This window comes from Gopherus evgoodei, chromosome 5 (assembly GCF_007399415.2).
Source record: "Gopherus evgoodei ecotype Sinaloan lineage chromosome 5, rGopEvg1_v1.p, whole genome shotgun sequence".
Classification (NCBI taxonomy): domain Eukaryota; kingdom Metazoa; phylum Chordata; order Testudines; family Testudinidae; genus Gopherus; species Gopherus evgoodei.
In genome coordinates this window covers 142,467,936-142,486,571 of record NC_044326.1, presented here as the reverse complement: position 1 = coordinate 142,486,571, position 18,636 = coordinate 142,467,936, and the positions used below count along the sequence as shown (strand labels likewise).

The 18,636-nt window shown below is 46.0% G+C and overlaps 1 protein-coding gene across 1 annotated transcript in view; it reads right to left on the bottom strand.

Moving 5' to 3' along the window:
* Nucleotides 1-18,636, bottom strand: part of IGFBP7 (insulin like growth factor binding protein 7) — a 76,940-nt gene that overhangs the window by 309 nt on the left and 57,995 nt on the right. Inside the window, exons 2-4 of the mRNA XM_030565095.1 lie at nt 11,934-12,043; nt 4,722-4,838; nt 1,859-1,985 (exon numbers count right to left, since the gene is read on the bottom strand). Of these exons, the coding sequence (XP_030420955.1) occupies nt 1,859-1,985; nt 4,722-4,838; nt 11,934-12,043 (354 nt within the window). The remainder of the gene's footprint in view (nt 1-1,858; nt 1,986-4,721; nt 4,839-11,933; nt 12,044-18,636) is intronic.

Here is an 18,636-nt window from a genome sequence, read left to right as displayed (position 1 = left end):
TTTAATTCAAACAGACCTTTCCTCTTTTTCTGTCTTCTGAGGGAACTAGATAGCTTAGGGCAATGTAATTGGGACCTTTCACTAAGGTCACTGGAACATGTCCATTGTCAGTAGTTGGTTAACTACACAGACATTTAGACTGTACTTATTATTGATGCATCTAAGATGCCATCTGATGACTTCATGGCTGTCACTGCCAGAGACAGTCAGACAGCAAGTCAGAGCTGGCATGCTGCTTGGACAAGAGCTTCAGGAGCCCCAAAAGTGACGGCTGTATGTGGATGAGAGCTGGGACTGACCAGAGCAAGAACTCCTAATGAGCAGAAGGCTTGGGCAGTGGCCTCTAGGAAAAAGGGGGAGATTCAGCTTGGTGAAGGGAAGCAGGAGGGGTAGGCAGGGAGGACTGGGAGTGGAACGCTATTTGAGGAAGAAGTCTCTCCATGAAGCGCTGTGGGAGGACTAGTCACTCAGGCAGAGAAGTCTAGAGAGCAGGGTCCTGAATGGAGGCATAAGGAACAGAACACAGTGCTGATGGAGACTCTTGGATGGGTGAGGGGAATGGAAAAACATACTATGTATTTTACTGCTTTACAACCAGGCTTTTGAGGAACTATGGCACTGGTGTAGATGAATAAATTGAGCTCGGACTGTGTACCTTTCGGTGAGCAAAAGGGAACAAGGCTTGACACAACTGTCATGCATAGCAGGGTTGCCCTATCACAATGCCCCTTTAACAGCCCTGAGGTACACTCCTTTTATAGACAGTCTGCACCTTCACTTATTGCTTAGCTAAAATGTGTGTCAAACTTTGCTGCAACGGAAATTAATTTCTGTTGCATCAACACTTTTCTTGCCATTTCCTAAAGGTGAGAAGGAGCTGCAATAATTTGTGGCATATTTTTTATGTCTCCTCAGATGTATCTTTGTGGCTATGGCATACGATCAAGCTTGTATCATGCTGCAGTCTAATACTAGCCTTGCCATTAACAAACAGCAAAAGCCCATCACTTCCTGACCTGCTTTTGAACAGTTTTCAGTTGTCCTTTAAAAAAGCTAAATCATTGGATGCATTTATCCCCTGCATTTGTGATAATGGATTTCTAAAAAGAGGTATAATATGGCCAAAACCAAGCACCTTTATCACACACATTTATAGGTTAATGTATGTAATCCATTCATTTAGGTTCTAGACTTCTGCTCTTTTAAATGACACATCTGAATAGCTGGAAGATGTTTTTAAAAAATCAAATATTGTCCAGCAGTAAAGCAAGAGTATAAAATGAATCCCACCATCAGTTGGGTCAAGTTGGACACTAACATAATTAAGTAATGCCCTTTGCTAAAGATTGCTAGGATGGACGATCAAGGCTATTAGGACTACATATATTGGCAAAATAGTCCTGCCATTTTTGGAAGAGTTTTTAAAGCCTTTTATACAATTTGAAATTCAGGTCTTTTCAGATAACATGGTGGCTGGAGAACCAATGAAATAACCACCAGAGCCTGAAAGCTGAGCTATTTGGAACAGATGGGATTTTTAGTCAGATGTTTTAACTTTTACCTAGCTAACCTCCTATACCTAACACACATTTTGGAAAAAGCATGTCTTTATTAAAGATGCAACAACCCAATTCTCAGCTATTTGTGAGCTCTTATGCTAGAGACCTCCATGAGTGCCTCGCCAAAACCAGAAAGACCGGCTTTGACATTAGAAATATCAGCAAGCTACAGCTAACAGTTTTAAATGCAACTTTTCAGGTTGTTCTCTTATGTTCTAAACAACCAAAGGGCATAAACCCCATTTAAAAAAAAATCTTTGCACGTATATAACTGTTAAAACTTTTCACATATTACCTACCTTTAGTTATGGGTATTTCATGTAAGGCATTGACAACAGTAATTCGTGCAGAGGCTGTAGCCTCTCCTTTGGAGTTCGATGCATGACACTCGTACTCTCCAGCATCTTCTTTATTCAAAGGAGATATCTATGAAAACAAGCAGCATGTATCCTTGTTTACTACAGAGGATTTGTTCTCAAGTTCCTTTGTGTTACTGTTGGGTTGTATAACAGCAGTAAGCAATAGAACTAGTAACAGACTCAATACAGTAACTGATCGAGTGGGAACTAATAGTTGGAGACTGCACATGTCCAGAATATTCCCATGGCCAGCAGTATGGAAAATGCTCATGTTCTTCTGAACGTGCAATAGTTTGTTTAAAAAAATTGCATCATAAAAACTGAACTTTTAAAAATGAGAATTTATTCCCTATTAGCAAAGAGAGTACAGAACTCAATCCTGACTTCTTTCAACTGAGTCGAAGGGCTTCAGTCAACCTGACTTGGTCAGTCGTGGTTTGCCCTGGTTCCCAAATCCGATAGGTGGCAGTATCCAACTATACTACAACAAGCACTCTGGTACCTGTCCTGGAGCTCTGTGAATCAATCCTAATTTCACTCTGTCTTCCACATCAGGATTTGCTTTTGCCAGACTTCAAGCCTTTTTTGTGTTTGCTTAGATTTGTGTCTCTGATGTTTTAGGACTTCCTGTCGTCATGGCGAGGAGGGCAGGAAAAAGTGGTAGCCCTAATGCTCCTCTCCAGGAAGGTGCTTCATCATATTTCTGTTGCCTCAGTAGCATATTTGCCCTGCTCCAAAGCTTTCTCTGCCCAAGCTTCCACCTCTGTAAGCTAATGCCTTTCAGTTCTATTCCCCAGCCACCACCTCATTTAGCAGCTGAAGAGATTGCACAGTGTGGTGTGTTATTTCCAAAGCTTATCTACTTGCAAAGCAAATCTGTCATCCCTGACCTATTGTGCCATCCTCTCAGCTGGCTTCCCTGCTGCTCTTTCCCCTCTCCAATCCATTTCCATGCATTACAGCTCAGGCCCTAGGATGCTGCTCCAGTTATCACACTCCCACTTGAGTAACTCCCTATCTGAGAACAAAAAGAACAGGAGTACTTGTGGCACCTTAGAGACTAACAAGTCTATTTGAGCGTAAGCTTTCGTGGGCTACAGCCCACTTCTTTGGATGCATGGAATGGAACATATATTGAGGAGATATATATACACATACAGAGAGCATGAAAAGGTGAGAGTTGCCCTACCAACTCTAAGAGGCCAATTAAGTAAGGAAAAAAACCACAAACTTTTGAAGTGATAATCAAGATAGCCCAGTACAGACAGTTTGATAAGAAGTGTGAGAATACTTACAAGGGGAGATAGCGTCAATGTTTGTAATGGCTCAGCCATTCCCAGTCCCTATTTAAACCTAAGGTGATTGTATCTAGTTTACACATCAATTCCAGCTCAGCAGTTTCTGGTTGGAGTCTGTTTTTGAAGCTTTTCTGTTGCAAAACTGCCACCCGCAGGTCTGTCATTGGATGACCAGAAAGGTTAAAATGTTCTCCTACTGGTTTTTGAGTATTATGATTCCTGATGTCAGACTTGTGTCCAATAATGTACATTGGCCAAACCGGACAGTCTCTACGCAAAAAAAATTAATGGACACAAGTCTGACATCAGGAATCATAATACTCAAAAACCAGTAGGAGAACATTTTAACCTTTCTGGTCATCCAATGACAGACCACCTTTTCATGCTCTCTATATGTATATATATCTCCTCAATATATGTTCCATTCCATGCATCTGAAGAAGTGGGCTGTAGCCTGCGAAAGCTTATGCTCAAATAAATTTGTTAGTCTCTAAGGTGCCACAAGTACTCCTGTTCTTTTTGCGGATACAGACTAACATGGCTGCTACTCTGATATCTGAGAACAGTTTTTTAAAAAACCAACTGTTTAACTTCAAGTTTTAAATGTCTGGGATGCAGATTTTTGAGAGTTCACATTCCTTGACAGAGGTCAGAGATGCTAAGACGGAGGGTTTTGTGTGAACTCCAGGACAGACCAGTCCTGCCATGTTCATGTAGCAATCCTCAGTCTGAGCTGTAGGATATGGAATCAAGTGGAAGTAAAGGTCTCTACCTCTTTCCTCAAGTAAATGTATACCTAGCAGGTCAGAGTTCTTTGAGGAGGGCATCTCATCTGGTCAAGCTTGTAACTATAGGGAACAGTCTCTTGAGCTGTACAGACTTGATTGGAAAGAGTGCCCCAGCAAGACAGGTACAAAATATAAATGCTTCAGAGAGGCCAGGTTGATTCTAGCTTGGGTTTGTGGGGCTCATATAAAGTTATGAGAGTAACTCTGTCTCTGTGGAGAGGGAGTCTAGTGCAGCGCTCAGTCTTGCACTACGCTCTACAAAAGGCAGGACATTAGTGCCCCCCTGATCTGTGGAGAGTTCCACTCCCATGTGACCTTCAGCAAAGATAACTGGTCTCCAGTGCTAGCAATCTGCTGTGCTGCACCTGTTGATCACAGTATTTTACAGACAGTGCAGGAGGAGAGGTGGTCTGTCATTTCAGTCGGGTCCTATTCCTGAAAGCTTTTAAACATCCTGCTCTTCCTCATTGTTTTCACACACATTTTGCATGAGTGTCAATAACTACAAAAGGTAAAAGCAAAGAACTGGGCCAACTGAATGCATTTAATCTTACTCCTTGTCATACATGTCAATGCTTTTTAACTTCAAATTCACAGGGACTCTTATTTTCAACACCAAGAAAAATACTGCACCTACTCCATTGTAATTTCCCAGTATTATGCATAGAAACTTGGATAACTTGTCAGAATTGTATGTGAATGTGCACAAGTACTTACCAATACCCAGCCAGTCACTTCATGTTTCTCAGGACCGCCACGGGTCTGGATGGCTAAGTTGTCGCGGTCTCCAGGCAGGAGCTCCAGCCTTTGGACTCCATATTGTCCCCTTATTATCTGAGCAGGAATATTAAGAGTCAAGTTGTCAGTAGTTTGATGAGATTGCCATTGTAAATACAGGAGCACCTCACTTAACGTTGTAGTTATGTTCCTAAAATGCGACTTTAAGCAAAACGATGTCAGTGAATCCAATTTCCCCGTAAGAATTAATGTAAATGAAGGGGTTAGGTTCCAGGGACATTTTCTTCACCAGACAAATAACTATATTTTATCTCTCTCTCCACACACACACACACACACACACACACACACACACACACACACACACACACACACACACACACACACACACACACACACACACACACACACACACACACACACACACACACACACACACACACGTTTTAAAAAAACAATACTGGCACACAGTGATGATGATTGTGAAGCTTGGTTCAGGTGGAGGAGTCGGCGGATGGGATATTTCCCAGGAGATGCCTCAGTGCTAAATGAACTAGCAATTGACTGAGCCCTTAAGGGTTAACTCTCACAACACTCTACAAGGCAGCAGGAAAGGAGGGAGTGCAGACAGAGACACACAGCCTGTGTATGAGAGAAAAAATGTTCATTTCCCCTTTAAGTAGCTGATGCCAGGCTTAAGTACACTGCCTTGTTAATTAAATCAGCTTGCTGAGACCTGAGACAGCAGCTACTGCCTAGAAGCTCCCTCCCTCTGTCATGTGTCCCCCCTGTTCTATGGAAGATGGGGTAAGTGGGGTGCAGGAGCAGGGGAAGACACCCTGACATTAGCCCCCCCTTTTCTCCCCTCCCCCTGTACAGCAACCAGGAGTCTCTGGGAGCAGCTCCAAGGCAGAGGGCAGAAGCAGCACATGGCAGTGAGGGGAGGGACAGCTGCTGCACAGGGAACCTAGGGGAGTGGAGAGCTGATTGACAGGGGGCTGCTGGTCCAACCACCCACCAGCTAGTTGCAATGGGTTGCTCTTCCTGCAAGCAGTGAACAAAACAGGCGGCTGCCAAAGGACGTTAGAAGGGAGCATTGCACAACTTTCAATGAGCATGTTCCCTATTTTTATCAGCAACTTAACATCGAAACAATGTTAACTGGGATGACTTTAAGTGAGGAGTTCCTGTACCTACAATACCTAAGCTGCCAAACCCGTAAAGCCTTGTCTACACACAAAAGCTATCCGGGTTTAACTAGGTCTGTACAGTTGGCGTGGTTACATTGATTTAAAGAGATTGCTACTACTGTGGCTATTCCTAGAGGGAAAGAGAATGAGCAATACCAGTATCTGCATCCTGATGGGGAGGTTTGTACTGGTATAACACTACTGATAAAACAAAAAAAGCACACCTCTAACTGACAGTTACAATGGTACAGAATCCGTACGCAGGCCAGGCTTGTGACAGGCTGTGGCCTGCAGACTACATGTGAAAGTTTTACTGGTGTAACTAGTTTGAGTAAGAGTTTGATTTTTTACCAGTAAAAGTTCTATTGTGGATGCATGGCTATACCTGTTAAAGCACCTCTGTACCAGTCTAATTGTGTCCCTACCAGTGAGGGGGTCTATAGTAGTTAATGCTGTACAACTCTCTAACTTGGGTATGTCTACACCAGAAAATTAGGCTGATTTTATAGAAGTTGATTTTATACAGTCATAGAATCACAGATTATTGGGGTTGGAAGGGACCTCAGGAGGCCATCTAGTCTAACCCCCTGCTCAAAGCAGGACCAATCCCCAAATGGCCCCCTTGAGGATTGAACTGATAACCCTCGATTTAGCAGGCCAATGCTCAAACCACTAAGCTATCCTCCCCTATGTATATGTCCCTACTAAGCACATTAAGTCGGAGGAGTGCGTCCTCACTACTGTGGCTAGCATCAACCTATGGAGCAGTGCACTGTGGGTAGCTATCCCACAGTTCCTGCAGTCTCCGCTGCCCATTGGAGCTCGGGGTTAAGCTCTCAATACCTGATGGGGAAAAAACATTGTCGCAGGCGATTTGGGGTATATGTCATCAGTCACTTCTCCCTCCACGAAAGCAACGTCAGACAATCATTTTGCATCTTTTTTCCTGGGTTACCCATGCAGACGCCATAGCACGGCAAGCATGGAGCCCGTTCAGCTCATTGTCACCTCTGCTGTTGTGGGCAAGTCTACTGTGGGGGCTGCTGTGATCCAAGTTGGCAATGCAATCACTGACGTTCTGTTATCAAGGGTAGTGACTCTGGGAAATGTGCGGGTCTCTTCAGATTTTAGATGCATCATATTCCTGTCCTTTGTCGCTGGTGAAGAAGTCGTGCACCATACATTCCAGTTCAGTCAGCGCTGTAACACCCCATAGCACTTCTGTGGTTGACACGTGTAACAGCTCCAGGGCTCTTGCTCTTTTGCCGTGGCCGAGGTACCTTGCCCTACCCGGACCTCCAAGCATTCAACACAGATGCACCTGCAGCAGCTGGCATTGCTACACAGCAGCAGCTCCTTGCCATCAGAGCAGACAGTGCAGCAGGACTCCTAACCATCCTTGTCGGACATGTAGCTTGGCCGGGGGTTCTGGGAACGTCTTCCCTGCCTGGCTCCTAGCAAACTCCAGGGCATGGTGTACGGCTCCACTGCTTCTGCTGCAACTCTGCTCTCCTGCTCGGGGGATCCGTTCATGAAGCCTGGACAGTAGTTAGGAGCAGTTCAACTACAGGCTGAGCAAGTGAAGAATGGTGGTAGAATGTGCCTTTGGACATTTAAAAGCTTGCTGGTGCTGTTGGTCAGACCTCAGCACAACCAACATTCCCATTGTTAATGCTGCTTGCTATGTGCGCCATAATATTTGTGAGAGTAAGGGGGAGACGTTGATGGCGGGGTGGAAGATTGAGGCAAATCGCCTGGCGTCTGAATATGAGCAGCCAGACTCCAGGGCGGTTAGAAGAGCACAGCTAGGCGCGCTGCGCATCAGAGAGGCTTTGAAAACCAGTTTCATGACTGGCCAGGCTTCGGTGTGACCGCTGTGTGTGTTTCTCCTTGATACAAACCTGCCCTCTTAGTTGATTTTAATTCCCTGTAAGCCAGCCACCCTTCCCCCTTCAAAATAAAGTAGCCATTGTTTTGAAACCATGCATTCTTTCTTTAATAATTAAAAAAAATTAGATAATGGACAAGGTAGCCCGGGTGGGGTGGGGGAGGAGGGAAGGACAAGGCCACATTCTTTATTGTTGCCACACTACAAATCAAACTGATTGAATGACAGCCTTCTGTTGCTTGGGCCATCCTCTGGAGTGGAGTGGCTGGGTGCCCGGAGCCTCCTCCTGCGTTCTTGGGCATCTGGGTGAGGAGCCTATGGAATATGGGGAGGCGGTTATACAGTGGATGCCGTGGGGGTCTGTGCTCTTGGCTTTCCTGCTGCTCCAACACATGCTTCATCATGTCCGTTTGCTCCCCCATTAGCCTCAGCATCGCATCCTGCCTCCGCTCTTTGCGCTCATTTAATTCTTTCCTGGCCTCTGCCACTGAATGCCTCCATGCATTACGTTGTGCCCTATCAGTGCGGGAGGACTGCATGAGCTGGGAAAACATGTCATCGCAAGTGCGTTTTTTTCGCCTTCTAATCTGCGATAACCTCAGGGATGGAGATGATAGGGGGAGTGTAGAAACAGTCTACGCTCTATGATTCTGAGGGGACTGCATGGTCACTTGTGCTGCTGAATTTGCCACGCTGACCAAACAGGAAATGAAATTCAAAAGTTCCCAGGGCTTTTCCTGTGTACCTGGCTAGTGCATCGGAATTCAAAGTGCTGTCCAGAGCGGTCACAATGGAGCACTCTGGGATAGCTCCCGGAGGCCAATACCGTCTATTCGCATCTGCACTACCCCAAATTCGACCCAGCAAAGTCCATTTTAGTGCTACTCCCCTTGTCGGGGAGGTGTACAGAAGTTGATTTTAAGAGCCCTTTAGGTCGATGGAATGGGGTTGGTTGTGTGGATGCAGTCATTTTTAAATCAACCTAACATGGCTAAATTGACCTAACCCTGTAGTGTAGACTTATTGGGCAACTGGGACCTCATAGGAGCCTGAAGCCCAAAACAAGGCAGGTTCCATAGGCAACTTTCTAGCACTTAGCATTGCCCCTAACTCTGTTCCCACTGAAGACAGTGGTAAAACAGCCACAGACTACAATGGGAGCAGAGTTAGGCCAGTGCCTAGCACTTTTTGGAAGACCCTATCCTAAATGCCTGAAATGGTGCAAGTACTTGTATAAAGATGGGAAAAGGTGGTTCCCTGGGCTGTCCATGGTGGCTGCTGTCTGCTTTTCAGTAGCACCTACAGTCCAAAAGGCCAGAGTTTCAAAGTGTTCAGCACCCAGCAGCTCCCGTTGTCCTCAGTGATAGTTTGGAGTGTGGGGCTGGATTCTCTGTCCTCAGTGGAAGCTTCTGGGTGTTGAGCCCTTTTGAAAAAACTTGGCCTTTGGGTTCTGGAGCAGTGGGAAACTAGCACTGCACACACTGTTACCAGGATAGGGCCCATGGCACGTGACTCTCCCAAGGAGAATGGTGCACAAAGTAAACCAAACCTCAGCATCTGCTGCCCTAAAACCAATGTTTTCCAAATGGCCATGGGCAACACTGGCAAAAAAGGCTTGTCACTGTGAAGCTTCTAGACACGTATGCACAGTGCAAAGCCACATTATGACCAGCTTAGCTGAGAGGTTCCTGGATAGAAATGTTGCCTGGAAGCAGAAAACCACACCTCTTTGTTAATGTGTAGTTTGTGTTTTTTCAGTCTTTTTGGTGCTGAGGGAGGAGATAACAAAAGATCTGCCTCGTTAATCAGCAATGAAGCTAATGGTGTGAACAAGCTGCACCTGGCAATGTACCATACAATGTTCTACAGTTCATTTGGTAAATATTAGTCCTTTCCATGATTATTTTGTTTACAGAAAAGAGCAGCTTAATTCTGCCCTTCCTGCACACTCCTCCCATGCAGCGCAGGGGCAGGGGAGGGATAGCTCAGTGGTTTGAGCATTGGCCTGCTAAACCCAGGGTTGTGAGCTCAATCCTTGAGGGGGCCACTTAGGGATCTGGGGCAAAATCAGTACTTGGTCCTGCTAGCAAAGGCAGGGGGCTGGACTCCATGACCTTTCAAGGTCCCTTCCAGTTCTAGGAGATAGGTATATCTCTAATTATTATTAATTGAAAGTGCTGATGACTGGCATGTTCAGTTTCCTGCAAGAGGAGGTTGTCATTTCTCAGGGCCAGCTCCAGGTTTTTGTCACTCCAAGCAGCAAAAAAACAAAAAAAAACAACCCAAAATGCCACAATCATGATCAGTGCCTGCTCCACCACAGCACTTTCTTCTTCAGCGGCAATTCGGCAGCTGGTCCTTCCCTCTTAGAGGGACCCGCTGCCAAATTGTCGCCGAAGAGCCTAATGTGCCCCCCCAAGCACCTGCTTGCTGAGCAGACTTTAATTGGAGACACTGGAGCACACAACTAGTTGTGGAGCTTTAAAAGTCCACTGAAGATCTGTCTGACAACGTACACCACAGCTGATTTCACTTACAAACAACAAGGTCTCCTATGTCACCAGGAAATGTCTGTAGTTGGCCCTATTATTTAGGTGAGTCACTATTTGAACAATTTCCCTTAAAATGTTTTAAATATACATTCTTTAAATTGATTGTAAAGGGCTATAAACCATCAGAGGTCCCAAGAGCCTGTGGGTTTGAGAAAACTTGAAAAGTGATGGAGTCAGCACTATGGCACTATTTTTAAATGTTAACCTGCACATTCTGTTTGAAATTTAACACCAAATCAAAGTCTGCTCTCTATCCTATCACTTCCAAAGAGGCAGCAAAGTGGGAGGCACACAAGTGAATGTATGGAACCTGCCTTACTTTGGGCTTCAGGCTCCTATGAGGTCCCAGTGCCAAATTCCGATGCAGTTTCTGGAGCTGAAGATGACTGTGCACCTTCCTTGCTATGAACTAAGAGTAAAAAACAAACCCAGGCCACCAGCGTTACCTAACCACACAGCCCAGGAGCAGCATCACCTCAAGGCTAACAAAAGAAAGCAAAAAGCAACAAAGAGTGTTGTGGCACCTGATAGACTAACAGATGTATTGGAGCATAAGTTTTCGTGGGTGAATACCCACTTCGTCAGACACGTGGTGGAAATTTCCAGAGGCAGGTATAAATATGCAGGCCAGAATCAGTCTGGAGATAACAAGGTCAATTCAATCAGGGATGATGACACCCTCTTCTAGCAGTTGAGGTGTGAAAACCAAGGGAGGAGAAACTGGTTTTGTAGTTGGCAAGCCATTCACGGTCTTCGTTTAATCCTGAGCGGATGGTGTCAAATTTGCAGATGAACTGAAGCTCAGCAGTTTCTCTTTGAAGTGTGGTCCTGAAGTTTTTTTGCTGCAGGATGGCCACCTTTAAATCTGCTATTGTGTGTCCAGGGAGGTTGAAGTGTTCTCCTACAGGTTTTTGTATATTGCCATTCCAACAAAAACACTGCAGGATTACTATGACTCTGGCCTGGGCATACAAGGCCAGTGTTTTCAAAGCCACAGGCATGTATAAGCATAAAACAGATCATTTGGAAGCATTCTTTAGCTACTCTTAATACCAGTCTTTAATATGGCAAAGCATAATTGTGTTTCTCTTATCAGCACAAACAAAAGTGCAAAAGAAAAAAATACTGTTTTTGGGGGGCAGAGGGAGGAATTAAATACATTCAGATTGGGGAGTGGGAATGAGAAATAAAGATGTTCTTTTTTTTTTTTGCATTGACCAGAGAAACTCACTGTAAACAAGCTCTTCTGCTGGTGGGTTTGCTGTAGCTTTTGTCTTGCAATTGCTGTCTAACAGTCTTAGCTATTCTTTTGAAAGTGCTACAGTTCACTGGTGGTGCTGGATTTGGTAACACATTCAGTATTTTTCTCATCCTTGCACAAATGGGACTGCCCTTCTTTCTTGCCACTTTAAAAGCAGTGCAGAGCTTGCTGTAAATTGCCTTTCTCTAGTTCTCTCTGCTCCTCTGCCATCTCCCCCAAGAGGTGAAGAATATTGCACTATAGTAAATAAACATGGCATAATCCACACTACCCATGAAAAACAGATCCCGTGCCACTGACCTTGTTCCAAGTGAGCACTGGGGTTGGAATACCCATGACTTCACAACTCAGGTAAATCTTTGCTCCAGTGACATTCCAGATTTCCTTAGGGGGAGTCACAATGGAAGGCCCTGAAAAGAGAGAAATCCCTTAAAACAGGTGACTCCAACGTGATGTCTGGTTCCCTGCTTCTTGTTTGTACCCAGTTACATTCAGTAGTTCTTCAGTGCCAGGAGTCTCTAATACTATTATAAGCAGGTTTGGTAGCTCCACCCAATTAAGGTTGCCCAGCACTTCCCATTGTAAGACTGTTTTCAGTTGCTCATGACTTTGCCAAATTTGAACTGTTTGGGCTGAAATTTTCCAGACTGTGTGTCTGCCTCAGGGTGAATTAATTTGGAAAATTTCAGCCAAAATGGTTCAGCTGCTTCTAAGAACCAAAATAGGGGAAAATGTGTTGTTTTACCCATATTAAAAAACTCAGGTGACATTTTCATTGAGAGGCTCTAACACCTCTATGCTTTGGAACAGGGGCTTTAAATTTGGCAGGGGAGTGGCCTTTGTGTCAGGTATGTGCCTTTTGCCCCATGAAAATTTGGCCAAGTTATAAGCCTTGGAAAAATTACAGTTTTCACATGCTCAGTAGAGACTTGCTAGAGTTTACCATCTAAAACCTTCTCAGATTCTGTCCACACTGAGCATGCTCCAGCCTGGGGACACGGGGGGCTGAGAAGGACTTTCTCAGCAATTGCAGCTTCCAGCTGCTCTGGGCTGTGCTGAGTTCCAAGAACTGGAACTGAGAGCAGGGAGCCTGACTCTCCAGTGCTCTCAGTGGCCACTCTGCTGGTGCCCAGGCAGTGAGGAGGAGGAAGCTGCCTGATTTGAATGATGAAGGGACAAGAGCTGGACTGGGTATGTGTGATCCGAACAGCCTCCCAAAGCAAGAGGGCAAGGGGCTCCCTGATAGGGAGTTTCAGCTGGTCTGACCAGTTCAGTGTACCCCAACTCATTAATGATATAACCGGTGTCTAAAAGGTATCGTGTAAGATACCAACAGAAATCTAATAACGTGCTGATCATTAATATTATTGCAAAGTCCGGGTATTGAGGTCAAATTCAAAATTACAGACGTACTGGGAATTATGTTTTTAAAATTACCCCATCCTAGACAAAGGAATGTGGTTCAGCTATCTTGAAGGCACTTCCAAGGTATCACAGGAATCCATTTACATAAGAGGAAACAAAATCATCAAACTAACAAGGGGAGGAGATAACCACTCAGCATCACGGCACGGGGAGGAGACTGCAGGAACAAATCAATCTGGATTTTAGCAAACACCAGGGAATCGCCTTTCTCACAGCTTGAAAGAACTTTACTATAGAGCAGGAGCAGGCAATCTATGGCACGTGTGCCAAAGGTGGCACGTGAGCTGATTTTCAGTGGCACTCACACTGCCCAGGTCCTGGCCACTGGTCCGGGGAGCTCTGCATTTTAATTTAATTTTAAATGAAGCTTCTTAAACATTTTAAAAACCTTGTTTACTTTACATACAACAATAGTTTAGTTATATATTATAGACTTACAGAAAGAGACCTTCTAAAACATTAAAATGTATTGCTGGCACGCGAAGCCTTAAATTAGAGTGAATAAATGAAGACTTGGCACACCACTTCTGAAAGGTTGCCAAACCCAGCTATAAGGGGTAGTAGGGTTGCCAAATTTCTAATCACACAAAACTGAACACCGTAGCCCCACCCCTTCCCCGAGGCCCCACCCCCATTCACTACATTCCCTGTCCCTTGGTGGCTTGTGCTCCCCCACCCTCACTTACTTTCACTGGGCTGAGGTAGGGGGTTGAGATGCAGGAGGGGGTGAGAGCTCTAACTTGGGGTGAAAGCTCCAGGGTGGGGACAGATATGAGGGGTTCAGGGTGTGGGAGGGAGCTCTTTGCTGGGGCAGGGAGCTGGGTTGAGTGAGGGAGTGAGAGCTCCGGCTGGGGGTGTGGGCTCTGGAGTGGGGCTGGGGGTCTTGGGGTGCAGGAGGGGGCTCCAGGCTGGAGGTGGGGTTGAGGGATTTGGAGTGTGGGAGGGGGCTGTGGGTTGAGGCAGGGGGGCGGACTTACCTCAGGCAGCTCCCAGTCAGCAGTGCAGCAGGGCTAAGGCAGGCTCCCTGCCTGTCCTGGCTCCGTGCTGCACCCTGGAAGCAGCCAGCAGGTCCAGCTCCTAGGCTGCTCTCACCCACAGGCAGTGCCACCCAGCTCCCATTAGCCACGGTTCCTGAACCTGCTGTCTGCTTCCAGGGTGCAGCGTGGTGACAGAACAGGTAGGGACTAGCCTGCCTTAGATCCGCAACACTGCTGACCGGATTTTTAACGGCCTCGTTGGCAGTGCTGACTGGAGTCACCAGCGTCCCTTTTTGACCGAGTGTTCTGGTCAAAAACTGGATGCCTGGCAACCCTAGGGGGTAGCCTTCAAAATAATTCATTTCAATGGTTCACTGGACTCTAAAGAGAGGGGCAAAGAACCTCAAAGGATCTTTCACCTAAAAATACAAAGGAACTGAACACTTTGAATTTGGTGGGAGATCCTGACCAAGGTGGTGGTCAGCCATCTTGCTGGAAGGAAGTGTGGTAAGAATCTTACTTTGCACCAAGACTGTTGTTTTGTTAAATCTTTGCCTCTAGAAAGTGTTTTTCACTTTAATTTGCTTGTCAACATTTCTAACTCTATCCTTTGTACCTGAACTCACTTTAAATCCCACCTCCTTTTGTTAAATAGATGTGCTTTACTTTTAATCTGAACCAATCCAGTGCTGTGTTTGAACTGAAGCGATAGTTAACACCAATTTAATGTGGCAAGCTGTGCAGCTAGTCTCTTTAGAGGCGCAAACAAACCGTATTATTCCTCTGACTGGTCCAGGAGAGGGCTGGACATTGCAGAGCATATGGTTTGGGGAAAATAGGGGTGTTGGGGTCACCTTGCCAGGTGTAACCAAGGATGGTGGAAATCAGAGTGTGGCAGGGATGTAACAAGCAGGCCACTGGAGTCAGAACAGCTGATCCAGTGTTGCTTATCACACAGACATTCAGTGCATGCTCAGATGCTGGCGAGGACTATCTAGACAAGGGAGCTACAGCACCAGAACATTTTAAGACACGTAGGGTTACAGGGCAGGTGATGGGGGTGGGGGAAGGAGATTGTGACAGAGCCTTTGGTGGTGGAGTTGGGGCTTGAGGGGAAGGGGAGAGGAAAACTAGGCCTTGGAGTTAGTGGGCGGGGTGGGGGATTGGACTGGCTGGGCAAGGAATCTGGGGCTGGGATCCAGTGGGAGACTGGGAGCCAGGAGGGGGGCAGAGAGGTTCAATGGATTCAAAATGTCCTAGGTATCTCTTCCCCCCACCCCATGCTCTTAGCAGGTTGTGTGTGTTCTCAGCTCTGCTGCACACTTCCTGTGTGACCTGAGGCAAGTCACTACCTTGCTCTGTTCCTCATTTTGGACATCTCTAGTATGGCAATGATATTTCCCTACATCACAGGTGTCTAGTGAGGATGCAGTCATTAACCCATGCTAGGCCATCAGGCTATTACAAGACGAGTATCTCAACCGAAGTGTAAAAAAGAAATGGTCTGGTAAATTATCCCGCCAGCAAACTTCCAGCTGCTGCCTTTTCCCACAGTTCTGGCTCTTTGTTTTGGCATAAGCTAGCAAATGTGCGTGTGCACACATGAGTGAGAAAGAGAAAGATGTGGGGGGAAGGAACACAGGCCAGTGCGTGTGAGAGCAGGGCATGGAGGGAAGGGCAGGGGGAGCCAGACTTCCAAATGAGCTCAGCTCCCATGTAGGCAGTAAACAAAGCGGCCACCCTTCTCAATGGGAGCTGCTGGGTGCCTGGGCCCTTTTGAAGATCTGGTCATGTCATTTACGTGCCTAGATGGGAGCCATTAAGTACTGAGCTGTTTAGAAAATCTGGCCCTAAATGCTGACCCTCAGGCTTGGCAGTGTATTAGACACAAGCAGTATTCCAGGAAGGAGAAGAATGGGCTTTGTTTAATCTCTTTTTTTGTAGAACTGCACTGCAAACGTGCTATTAATTTCTAGAAAGCGAAAGCCAAATGAATGTGTCATGTTTATTTCCACTCAATTAAAGCTTTAAAGGCTGCATCTCAGAGGGTTATTTGTATCTCTTCCTCAGAAGACAGAGGCACAGTAACTGTAATCTACACAAATCAACTCAAGTTGTTTTTTTGTAGGGACATTGGAATTGCCAGGCCCAGATCCATCTAGTCTCATATTCTGTCTCCAATAGTGACCAGAGGCTTCTGTGGAAGAAGCCCTAGTGGACAGATATGGGCTAGCCTCTTTCCAGGGAACATTTCCTCCTGGGCTTCATTAGCTGGAGACTGGTTGATGTCCTGAAGCAGGAGGGTTTATAGCTTTTGTTTGTGCTTTTAATATATACTATTCTAACCCTGGATTTCCTTTGTGACAGACCCAGGCCAGTTGGGTACAGCAGAGTAGTCTTATTGGTAGCCAGGAAGAGTAGTAGAAGGCAGATATCCTGATGACGGGAGTGTTTTCTGTTTCCTGACTGACCAGAGCAGGAGCTACTCCAGGCTAGGGTGGACACCTGACTCCAATTAGGCTGCAAAGAGTCAGGTGAGGCTGTTAAGCTAAAATGAACACCTGACTCTAATTAAGGCCCCTCTGATACTATAAAAGGGCTCGCTCCAGTTAGCCCAAAGAGAGCCAGAGAAGAGAAAGTGTGGCTGAAGGGCTGGGTAACGAAGACACCCTCAAACCACAGGAAAGGGAGCCCTAAGGTAAGAGTGAAGAAGGTATTAAGAGAGAGAAGCGGGGGAGCTGTGGGGAAGTGGCTGTGACAGTGAAAGGTCGGCTGCCAACAGCTGCTGCCATTAGGGTCCCTGGGCCAGAACCTGGAGTGGAGGACAGGTTCCCCCCGACCTGTCACTACAGAAACACCTTCTTTGAGGGGAAGATAGGTCCCTGTCAGGACAGGAGGCTCAACTGTTCTTGAATAAGCCGTATGGACAACAGAGACTGTGGGAGTTCTCTCACCAACTTCCTTGCTGGCTTGTGATGAAAGGGCTCAGTAGACTGTACCCTGGCCCTAGAGAGAGAAGGGCTACGTGGAGGGTTGCAGTGAGCCTCTGTGGCTAGCATAAACCACCTGGAAGTGTGGGACCCACGGGGACAAGGTCGGAGCTTTGCCACACCCGCTACACATCTTATCTTCTCTGGCATTCTGCTATTCTCTTGTCACAATGAATGTGGAGCAGATTTTGGATGTGTTCTTACCAAGTGCATTGTCATTTTCTTCCAACAAGGTATTTTTCTATAGCCCAGTGTCTCCCACCATTCTGTTATTGGCTGCTCTCCCTCTCTGCAGTTTTTGGAGGTGGTTCAAAGCTGTAGCATGGATCCTGCTGGCAGCAATATTTTTTTTCTCACCTGGGAAGTCTGAGACCATGTGCAAAATGGTTATGCTCACAATACAGATCCAACCTGAGCAGGCTCCTGAGGACAAGCTCCTTCTCTCCAAATCCTCTCCTGAGCCTGTGATTCCCCAGTACGCCTCCTCTGAGGATGTGATTAGAGAGGAGCAGACTAAATCTGATGCGTAAGCACTTTAACAGCCATGATCTTAAATTTTACAAGCTTCAAAGAGCCAAAAAAAATCTGTCATAGTAGCATCTTTAGCAAGAGATGTGGTTATTACCGCTGAAAAGGAATTCTTTCCTGAGGACCACATGGATAGGAAAGTGGAGACCACCCTTGGAGGAGTCTTCAAGGCACCCATGGCTACTCTCAGAGCATTTCTCACAGCTACATGTTTTGTGAGGGCTTCACTGTCTTGATTAGAAGACCTCAGGCCCTGAAGGACAGGGATTACCCTGACTTCTGCTCTAGTCTCAAGAAATTTCCCCGGCAACAGCATTTCTGATTAATGCTTCAATGGACACTATGATGTTTTCAGTCAGGGCCATGACATCCAGCTCAGTGGCCAGTTGTCATGTATGGTTTCCGTCCCTGGAAGGTAGACACTCCAAGCAAGTTGTGTGTGCGACACTGCACCCCTTCTTCGCAGTGATACAGGAACTCCTCACTTAACATTGTAGTTATGTTCCTGAAAAATGCAAATTTAAGTGGAACAATGTTAAGTGAATCCAATTTCCCCATAAGAATTAATGTAAATGAGGGGGTTAGGTTCCAGGGACATTTTTTTTTCACCAGACAAAAGACTACACACATGCAGTATAAGTTTTAAACGAACAATTTAATACTTGCACATAGCGATGATGATTGTGAAGCTTGGTTCAGGTAGAGGAGTCAGCGGGTGGGATATTTCCCAGGAAATCCCTCACTGCTAAATGAATTAGCAATTGACTGAGGCCTGAAGGGTTAACTCTCACAACACTCTACAAGGCAGCAGGAAAGGAGGGAGTGCAGACAGAGACATACACCCTGTGTATGAGAGAAAAAATGCACATTTCCCCTTTAAGTAGCTGACCTCAGGCTTAAGAACACTTTCTTGTTAATTAAATCAGCTTGCTGAGACCTGAAACAGCAGCTACTGCCTAGAAGCTCCCTCCCTCTGTCGTGTGTCCCCCCATTCTACGGAAGATGGGGTAAACGGGGTGCAGGAGCAGGGGGAGACACTTTTCTCCCCTCCCCCCAAACAGCAAGCAGGAGTCTCTGGGAGCA